General features: G+C 38.3%; 1 protein-coding gene across 1 annotated transcript in view; it reads right to left on the bottom strand.

The window, feature by feature from the left end:
* Nucleotides 1–2,503: 2,503 nt before the first annotated feature.
* LOC110166375 (ephrin type-A receptor 5-like) overlaps nt 2,504–10,959 on the bottom strand; it is a 151,746-nt gene continuing 143,290 nt past the window's right edge. The window contains 4 exon segments of the mRNA XM_055153197.1: nt 2,504–2,605; nt 2,607–2,622; nt 3,902–4,066; nt 8,312–8,505. Of these exon segments, the coding sequence (XP_055009172.1) occupies nt 2,504–2,605; nt 2,607–2,622; nt 3,902–4,066; nt 8,312–8,505 (477 nt within the window).

Genomic DNA, 10,959 nt, shown 5'->3' with positions numbered 1-10,959 from the left:
GAATTTGAGTATTCGAGTGAGGGTACATGTAGACATTGTGTAACATGTTTCACAATACATTCGAGAAAAGAACGGTACGCAGCCTGTATGGAACTATTGACAACTTTACAACTCTTGGAAGCTGGTATTTGTTAATTCTTTTGCCTTTTACTGCTTGATAGTCGTGCTTTGAAAAAAATAATTCCATATTGCTGTTTCAATTCAACATTTTTCAAAGTTTGTTGGAAAAATAAATAAATTGGGTTTGAAAAGCTCCAACAAACCTTAACAGATACATTTTAAATTAAGAAAAAAAGACAATTAACCAACGTATGAGACTGGTTTCTGTAGTGATCCATGCAATGTCGCTAATGTGGTCTTTCACTTGTGACTGCTATATAATATGTTTTCATTACAGCATATTGGACTTTTTTATTTTTCAATCACGATCGGCCCTCTGCATTTGGCCCATCCGTCTTTGCCACTAGAGTAACCAATCAGCAGTAGTAGGCGACAACTGTGGATGAGAAACGCCCTGGGATCTTTCTACAAATCTTAGCTAGGTCCCAATTTGCCTATTGTGTGTTTACATTAAAGAGTTCAATTGCAAAAACAGATCTCAGTTTTGGAAAATAAAATGTCAAAAAGGTATTATTTTTAAAACACAACGGCCAACATCAGGGCAGCCCTGATGAAGACCAGATAAGGTTGAAACTAACAAATAAAGGCCTTTTAACTAAATTTTTCCTCATGCGATTTTTTACTTTTTCTACTTCTTTGGAGTGCCTGGAGTCCGTTGTGTTTTAGTTTTGATCCTTTTTCCAAGGGCACCCTCTACCTGCTCCCACTGATTGGAACACCTGCAGCGAACAGCCACATTTTTGTTCTTTTCGCACAAGGAATTATTTTTGTTTGTTTTCTTCTACAGATATCCTCAAGAAACATGACTATTGAGCGCATCTGAATTGAGCCGCTTCAACAAAATTTGAACGACATTTTAAAATTGTACATATATAGGCTGCACCTGAATATAAGCCACCGGTGTCGACATCTTCAAGAACTTTTTCAAGTTTGGGCCAAAACACAATCAAACTAGAATCTTCCTCGGCACATCACCCCCATCTCTCCCCGTGCTCTACTGCGCATGACTCCCGCAGAAAGAGCCTCTGTCATGTCTGTATCATGTCAGTGTCTTGTAGGAGTTCAGCAGATTTCAGATTTTCTGCGGCTAGGCTAGTTCTGTCAATCAGGTATGAGTAGATGTCCGGCTACTGAAGTTTGAGACGTTTCTTCTTGTCATTTATGCATACGGGTAAGACGTATCCCCCTCACTAATGTTCATTTAATATCATAACTTATTTCATCACATGGCAATAAACTATTTGAGTGCGCTGACAATATCACTTGCTAGTGTAGCAACTTCATGTTAACCCTAGATCCATGTGTTAACAGCACAGACAGCGACCAAATATATGAATGGACAATGTGCCAAACAAGAATCCGTCCATATATTCGACACATAGTTTTATTAGCTGCAGGGTTCAAAGTATGAGAAAAAAGTAGCGGCTTATAGTCCAGAATTTACGGTAGTATTTTGATTGCAGTGACATATAGTGTTTTTAAAATGACACTTGTCTGTTTTTGTGAATGAACCTTTTTTTTTTTTATTCTAGTTTGATTTAAGTATAGTCCTAATGTAGACTGGTTTTGGTCCTGTACTAGTCCAGTATAAGATTTGAGGTTTATTTCTAATTTGCTCCCAATTGGTGAACGCAGTTTTTGAAGGATGTGCCAGTCAAAATTATTTCAGCTTCAGGCCCAAATAGTTGTTGGATATTTGTCAAAATTAGATATCTCTGATCTAGGTGTACTGCATTTTCCACTTGATTGCATCATATTTTAAGCCTTACCATTGGAACATACTAGTAGTGAGCTGGAGGAAATATTAAAAAAACATGTCAAAACAAGCCTTAAAACTAAATTATGCTAACGATATCTGTTTTTTTGTAATGACGTGTATACCCTGCCTGAGAAAGATGTCCATGTGGAGGTTTTGACAACCTGAGGCAGGCTTTCACAGTTCATTCAGCCTGCTTTGTGGACCTCCTATATCTGCGATCCAGCCATTCAGCGCCGGAACTATCAAAATCCAGTGTTTCGACTTGGTTTGAATAGAATCTCATCAGTGCAGAGATGCAAAGATCTCAGAAAATTACACAAATACAGAAGTAAGAATGATAAAAATGTCTTCAGAGTTTTCACAACTTTGTCCACCATCGGTTTTCCTTCAGTAGCACCATTCTGTTTGGTTTAAGTGCTTCAAAGTTCCATAGTTCCATAGATCGATCAGCCAACCAACCAACCAACGAACCAACCAAAAACTGGCTTCCACAATCACAGCCACAACATTGGGTTTCCTTGTCCATAGAAAGTGCTAGCTAAGCCGCTCTAGGTCCAACAGCAGATTCCGTGTGTGGTAGGTCCATTCTATGCGGGTGTGAGTGAGGGTCTGTACATTAGAATATTACGGGCAGATTTTGACAGTGGAGCTGGCACTGTTCATATGGACTCTCATTTCTTGGATGCTAGTGATGATTTTCTTCTGGTGTCCGGCGAGGTTTACTCCGAACCCGTCGTAAATCCCTGAAGAACACAGAAAGGAATGGTTACAGGTCGTCATGGAGTTTACATAGGCTAAAAGTCAAATGTAAAAGAAGGAATCAAGTAGAGCTGTTTTCAGAGTTGAGAGGGCCCAATGCTTAATGCTTTGTGTGGAGATATAATTTGCTAAAAATGAGTCCTTGCATGAACCAGGTAAATGTCAAAATATATTTCACAAATGACTATTTTAAAGCTAAAAGGTTATTTGATTTTTTTTAGTTGATGGCATTTGTGAGAGAATGAGAATACAGCAATCCAATTACAGATTGCAGCTTTAAATGCAAAATAATAATTCAAAAGTAGAGCACTGTGAGGGCTCAATGTTAGATGTTCTTTTTCTGGATTTTACTTAATAAATGTACATTTTGTGGACCCACTTAGTGGCTTGGGAGGCTGTGTGTTTCAGAATGATAAAAAATTAGGACTGGTGTCATAGGAATTAACAATTCAAAACAAAATGATTACCGTATTTTTCAGACTATAAGTTGCTCCAGAGTACAAGTTGCACCAGCCAAAAAATGCGTTATGAAGAAGAAAACACATATATAAGTCACACCGAACTATAAGTCACACTTTTGGGGGGAAATTAATACAATCAGAAACCAGGAACCGACATTTCATCTTGAAAGGCAAGTTATAATAATAACAATAGAACAGAGAACAACAGGTTGTTACCATAACATATGAACAGTTATTCAGATAACTAGCTGTCGTCAGACTCAGCATCACTTCCAGTTAGAATTATTCCGGCCTTTTTGAATCCTGACAGGATGGTTTCGGTTGTCTTTATATTTGTTTACATTTTTAATTGTCAGTGATACAGAAGTAATGGTGCGATACCAGACAGTACAGAGGCTCTTTCTCTTTCTTCTGCAGCCGACATGCACAGTAGAGTGCGAAGTGACAGTGGTACAGGAGTACACAAGCCTAGAGCGCCCTCTCGCAGCTGTCAGTGTGAAAATTTTAACATATAAGACGCACCGGAGTATAAGTCACAGGACCACCCAAACCATGAAAAAAAAAAAAAAAAGCGACTTATAGTCTGGAAAATATGGTATATCTTTTGAATGGTCCTCAAAATATTATTTATAATAGGGATATGAAACCCAACCACAAAATAAAAGTGTCTTTCAACCTGAACCATGATAACATCATGTCAATACTAAAACCAACAAAATGCAGTGGAACAAGGACTGAACCACAAATCTCTGGGTTAGTGGGTGCTCAACCAACTAAACTACCGTGATATTTAGTGACTTACTCTGATGTCATCTGGGCCACAGTCTCCATTGAAGAGTACCCTCCCTCCTCGAAGAGCTCTGTGTAGCGGCCCATCTTTATAGAGTCCAGCCAGTCCCCCACAGTCTGGGTCCTGCTCGAGCAGTCTCCCTCCACACTGGCATGCTCCACCAGCAGGTTGGATACCCTGTAAACCACAACAAACATCAATACTATTACAAATCTTTAAAAAAATAAGAATAAATAAATACAAATAAAAATGCTCGGCTTTTTCATCATACAATCCAATCAACATCATATACTCCACTTTATTTCTTTGGCACATATACACTATAATCATCACAACTGTACACAGCAGTATTCCAATGTGTAACCACTCAAGCTTAAAGATGATTTTTCCTAAGACTAAAATGAGCCCAAATTCAAACTGAATCTGTGTCTGAACCCTTTGGAGTACAGTCAAATGGCGTGACTCTTTGTGAAGCTGAGCCTCTGTAATTTTGGCCTCTGTTTGATCTACTCTAATTATAAGTGGTAACAAGCTATGCACAAAGAAATATAAGATCCAGCTTCACTTTTTAACTAAATCTGTTGTCTGGAGGGATAGTCTAATAGACAGTACACAGCCACATTTTTGTTCTTCCAAAATGGACTCAGACTTGGGGCTCGACTCTGACTTGAAGATCAGTTACTTGGGATTTGATTCGGACTTGAGGCCTGTGACTTGTGACAAAAAAAAATACAGTATGTTTTTTGAAAATACTTTTCTCTTTGCAGTTGATAAATGCAGTGCTGAATTTTACAGGAGCAAACTGGAACATGTCCCTCCCACTTCTCTATTTGTTACTTTGGATGTAACTGATAAGATATCCTAAAATGTACTACAGTAATATATAGTATAATACAGTAATATCCAGTACAACACAGTAAACCAGAGGGAACTACAGAGAACATGATCTTTCATGACAAAATAACTGTTATTAAGCACTTTTAAATCTGAATTATGTTTATTCTGACTGTAATGATTCACAATAAATCTTGACAAGACATTTATATAAATAATTAAAAGTTTAGCTTAAAATTCTGCAAAAAAAAATCTTACTTTGGTTTAAAGACCTGAAATTACTTGAGGCTCAAAGCAGACGACTTGGACTTCACTTGGACTTATGGGCCAGTGACTCGAGACTCAGCTTGGACTTGCCTGTCTTTAACTTGGGAGTTGACTTGGACTTGAGGTCAAAGAACTAAGACTTACTTGAGACAACGACTTGGTCCCACCTCTGCTCACTAGTATTAGTATTGAATGTGCTGGTGTCACACTCTCAGATAAGGGCAGGAAGTACTTATTTATTCATTTATAGCATAAAAAAATACCAGCATAGAGATTCAATATTTATTTTTCTGCTGCATAAACAAAAACAATTACACAAAATTTATCACTGGAAATATGCTTCTAGTGCAAAGTTTCCCTAATACAACTAATATCCCCATTATGTCCACTCTTAATCGTGAAACTGATACGCACATTATACAAATGAGCTTGATCATGTTATTCTAATAGACTCAGATCAGATAATGCTTTCATTCAACTAAAATTATTAGATGAAGCCAAACAAATTAAAAACATCATTGCACACAAGAACATTTCCATTGTCGTTTCATTAAATCTTCCAACTGCAACATCGCGCTACATAAAGGATCCAAATGTGGAGATTGTTTTCAGATAACACTTCTTTAAACATAGAAAAAAGAGTGACCATTCTGACGCATTCTGTCTGTTTAGCCATTTAAAGTCCATTTTGATTTTAATTACAGAACAGAGTAGCCTTTAGTGCAGTCTCCACTTATACTTCCTCTGAATGATGATGGGCCTATTAACTGGCTGCAATAGCTTTAATTCACTTAAGGCCCGCGCAAGTCAATTAAATGTCTATTTGTTTGAACTATGGGAGGAGAAATGACGCTGTGTTCTCAAACAGGCCGACGCTCACGCTAATGGAATATAAAAAGGAAAAGTTCACTGTGTGTTACAACAATACAGCAGAGCATGTTGACTTTAGAAAGCATTTAAGATCCATAATGTAACCTTGTGATCATTAATAAAACATCAACAACATTAATAAATACAAATAAATAAATGAATCGTAGTATGTTGTTTCTCTTCATTCATTTACATTTATTATACAGTCATATAATTATGCCCTATTTGACACCAGTTTCTTGCTATCTTTTTTTGCTACTTATTTAGAATTTATTATTACCATTAATATTTTTTTTACTTTTTTTTTATTAAAATATATTGTGATTTGTGAGCTACTGTGTCCAAGTAATTTTGCTTGTGGATCAATAAAGTTTGTCTAAGTCCAAGTCTATTGTCACCACTTTCATTATTATATTTAGGCTACAGTTATTAGATAATTGCCCAGCACAAAGTCTTTAATATGTATTTTTCATTAGATAACATATAATGAGAGCCCACCAAGATGATTTGTACCCAGGACCCAAAATTTGGTGCTACACCCCTGGGAATCCTTTGTAGGATTTTGATTTTAAATTCCATAAACATGACCTGTGTCCCTAGATACGATATAGACATGTTCCAATCAAATATAGCTTTAACTGATAACAAGTATAATGCTGATTTGTTCTTAATATTCGATTGAGATTTGGGGCAATATATATAAGACTAATACAAATCCAATCATCACCTTGCAAAAAAAGGTAATTAGAGCAATCACATTATCAGCTTATAATGAAACCAACCAATGCATTATTTATAAACCTTCAAACTTTGAGATTTTACAATTTAGTCGAAGTTTACACTTTGAAAATAGAAAATGTAAACAACAATCTCTTGTAAAAATCATTACAAAATGTTCAAAATCCAAATTGCTAATATGGCTATGTTCAGACTACAGCCTGATGTGACCCAAATCCAATTTTTTCACCCTATGCGATCTGTATCTGTATATTTTAATGACAGTCTGAACCACAGAGATCCGATTTTTTTCAAATGCGACCCAGGCCACTTGGATATGTGCTCCTAAAACCGATAAATATCTGATCTTTTGACATGTGACTTCAGTCTGAATGGCCAGGTTGCATTCATCCCACCTGCACGTCAAATAGGCACTCACAAATGAACACTAACTTTCTTCTCGTCATATGAAACTTGTGTATGAACTCCATGTCCGTGAAGCAGCGAAGCACATAGCAGTCCCACCACTCTTGGCTGTGACTCCGCACCCACATGTTCCTTTCTACAGACGGTGCTGCCACTGCCTCACAAAACGCCATGGCCAAAAACCTCATCCTTCTCCTTCTCAATCTCTTCCTTTAAACAAATAAACTGGCTCCGGTACGACACCATCTTTAAAATGACCAGGTGCTCAGTGCTAGCGACCACGTTTAGGCAATTTCCGTAAACACTGAGCACGCTTGCTGCACGTGACGTAATGGTGTCCTCCAATGTGAATGGGGGACACTTTTGGGGCATTTAAAGTTCACACTGGAGATCACATTTCCAATTAAATACAACTTGTATGTGAATGACCTTGCAATAAAGTCAGATTTCACACAAAAAATCTGAATTGAGCATTAAGCCCTGCAGTCTGAACGTAGCCTATGAGCTCAGAGGTACGGCCATGTTTGTCAAAAAGAAAATCAGAACAAACATTATGAAATTTTGTATTTCTATTAATGGAGTGGACCTCTGGAACAGCTGTACAGAAAACCTAAAATTGTGCACCACTCTCTTCTATTTTATAAAAAAGTTTAAATGTTTAACTCTGGGCAGATACATGAATTATGATACTTAGTTTGTGCTGTAGTACTTTGTTGTACTGTTACTTATTTGTTTGTTTCCTCTTGCTGTATTTATGAAGATGAACTGATGTCAAGATGATGCTCTGACAAAGGAATTAAGGATAGGCATAATAAGCTCAAACTTCAGCCTACACCTTTTCGGTCAGTGTATGTTAAATATGACTGTGTCTGTGAAATTATGTCAGAATATCAGTCAATCAATAATAATAAAAACATTGGACATGATATCCAAGTTGTTTATGTTATAATTTGGTGTTTTGGTTCTCAAGATAATTATCCAATCAGAAGCTTCAATCTAAAATTAACCTCTCCCATCTGAATCCTCACAAACTAAACCCCAGCAGCCAGTCATTAATCAGTATTTAGTCTATGCTATCCATACTGACAATGAGAAAAACTACTACTACTACTAAAAACTACTACTGTTTACAGGTTAAGCCACCTGCAACCCAAGGTCATTTCTGATTATAGTCCCCTTTTTAAATCAGTAAGAGTGCACGGTACATACATATCCTTTAATAATACTGTGTCAAACCAACATACTATGTACTGAAATCAAAATATTTCAATTCTAACTCATGTTTATTCATCAGTCCCACCCCAGTACCTGTGCGACGAGTTGACCAGCTTCTTTAGTGAACTGGGGTTGCGGATGAATTTGTCCAGCAGGCAGACTATCTCGTCAAACTTGGGCCGATTGGTGCGTTCGCGTTGCCAGCAGTCCATCATGAGGTGGTACAGGGCCTCAGGGCAGTCCATGGGCCCGGGCAAACGGTAGCTCTCCTCCACCGCCTTTATAACCTGCCAGACACATGGAGAAAAATACAAGAGACAAACAGGTGAGAGGTGGACATAAACTGGACTAAGTAGCTGTCAGAGAGTGTCTGTATCTTCATCTGTCTTCAGGAAAAAGAAGAGAGAGAAAAAGTAGCGCCTGGTTGTTGCAGTAGTAATGGGTAAGCTTGATTTACGGCTAACAAGGGCGAAGTGGGTGCAGTATCCCCTTAAGTCGAGATGCTAACACGGGCAAGGTGAAAAAGAGGACATGTAGTCTTAATAGGCAACAGAATCACAAAGAAAAAGTGCTTGCGAGAACTGTGGTTATCACTTTTTTGTGCCAGTGGGTGAAACGCCATCCACCAAGACAAAGGGAAAACATGTAAACCGAGGAATAGAGTCCTGCCCAGGTCCATTTTTGGAGACCCACACCCGCCCGTTAACCCGTGATTATTTCAAAGTTAAACCCGCACCCGCCTAAACCCGTTAACATTCCACCCATTACCCACCTGTGCCCATGATAAATCACACACAAATTAAAAGGATTCTAACTCAACCATCCATCAGAATATGAATTGGAAAGTTACGACTTCAAGAATTACAATCACGAAATGAAATGAAACGGTTACGCTTTCTTCAGTACGAATGCGAATTCACAGACGCGACTTGACTGTCATCACTTCACACGCATTATTTACTGAGCAGCAGAAACATTGATCGAAATGCCAGGATGTTGCACCGCACACGCCACGGACTGAACCAGGACTAACCCAGGACTAATGCAGTACTAACCCAGGACTAAACCAGGACTAATCTAGGTCTGATCCCAGGCCTGAACCAGGAGGAGTAAACCAGGACTGAACTAGGACTAAAACAGGATTAAACCAGGAGTAAACCAGAACTGAACCAGGACTCACTGTCGGGGCGGGCTCGGACGCACCCCTGCATAGACCATCGGGTGACCGTAGGCGAAAGGACCGGCACAGAGCTCCGCGCTGACATAGATCAGTAAATAACACAATACAGGTCCTTAATGCAGTGTTTCCCAGACTTTTTTTTTTCTGGGGACCCACCCAAAAGTCACAAATCTTCGCGACCCAAGTCAATAGACATTTTTCATAAATCACAAAATAAATTTGTGACCATTATTGAACATTAATGAGGATATTTTATTGTTGACTCATCATGTCTCTCTGAACAATTAGAATTACCGTATTTTTCAGATTATAAGGTGCAATATCAGTCATGTTGAACTCTCTCATCTATTTTCATACATAAGGTGCACTGGATTATAAGGTGCATTAAGTGACACAAATGGATGACACTTGAGACTGTTTTATTTCCTATGAGGAGAATTTAAATATAGATTGAGTAATAATGTGTTTAATTCAGCTTTGCGCACATTTGTTTACATTTTACAGAAATTAAACTTAAAACCACATGGATAATTTGCATAAACTATAAGTGATAAAAAACAGCTCGTTCCTTGAGCGCTGATGCGGTCAGCTTCTGTTGGACTAAAGGACACGACTCAGTGGAACATATGTGAAAATTGGTTCGAGGTCAGCAAGCACAACCAAAATTAATAAAACGCACTGTCGATTTTTGAGAAAATTAAGGGATTTTAAGTGAGCCTTATAGTCCAAAAAGTATGGTACTCAAGTTTTAAACAAGGAAAAACAGTAATCAGTGTTTCCCTCAGAAAACTGGTTAGGCAAGGCGGTGCTGCTGAAAAAGTGAGGAGCGGTCCAGACCCAGTCTTTGGGAAATGATGCTTTAATGTCATTCTTGTGAGTAATAATTGATATAAAACTATCTTCTGTGGGTAATATTTTTGAAGTAAGAAGGCATTGTGAAATTTCCATTTATGTTTCCTACCTAATTTCCTTTTCCTTGCTTGACCACCTAATTACTATATCACTTACCAATAGATTAATTGCTGTACAGGACATTGCTTTGCTTTTCACTTTTTTACTGCATCTGTATGGACAACACCAGTAACTTTTCAGCACCACTACAATATCTCTCTCCCCGTTCCTGAATCTTACATTTGAGAGACGCATTGTGTGAAGCCACTGTTTCCAACTTGTAGAGAAGACATTTTGTTTGACACATTCTCAGCTCCTCATCGCCGCGGGGACTGTCAGCAGCTGCCAGAGCAAAGCGCCGGGAGAAGATCTCTGAAATCCTGGTGGTACCATAGCCCCCGGGCAGTTGCTCTCCATCTGACCCCAACCTCCTACCTCCAAAACCAGCACGACTCCCCCAAAATTACGCCAATCATCGAAACAACCCCACCGTTTTTATTTGTTTACGTAATTTACCCCTGTGCAGTTTTAAGGGTCGATATTACGCTATTTTCTGTTTTAATGTTGTTTCTTTATCACAAACTGTATCTGGAGTTGTGTTTTGTTTCATTCACACAGGCCATATGGTAATACAGGAAGTGCTCCACTGTGTTTTTAAACTCCACACATC

This window comes from Boleophthalmus pectinirostris, unplaced genomic scaffold (genome assembly GCF_026225935.1).
Source record: "Boleophthalmus pectinirostris isolate CB_2022bp ecotype Guang Dong unplaced genomic scaffold, ASM2622593v1 HiC_scaffold_18, whole genome shotgun sequence".
NCBI lineage: Eukaryota > Metazoa > Chordata > Actinopteri > Gobiiformes > Gobiidae > Boleophthalmus > Boleophthalmus pectinirostris.
Note: the sequence above shows the minus strand (reverse complement) of the source record. Positions and strands in the feature narration are given on the sequence as shown.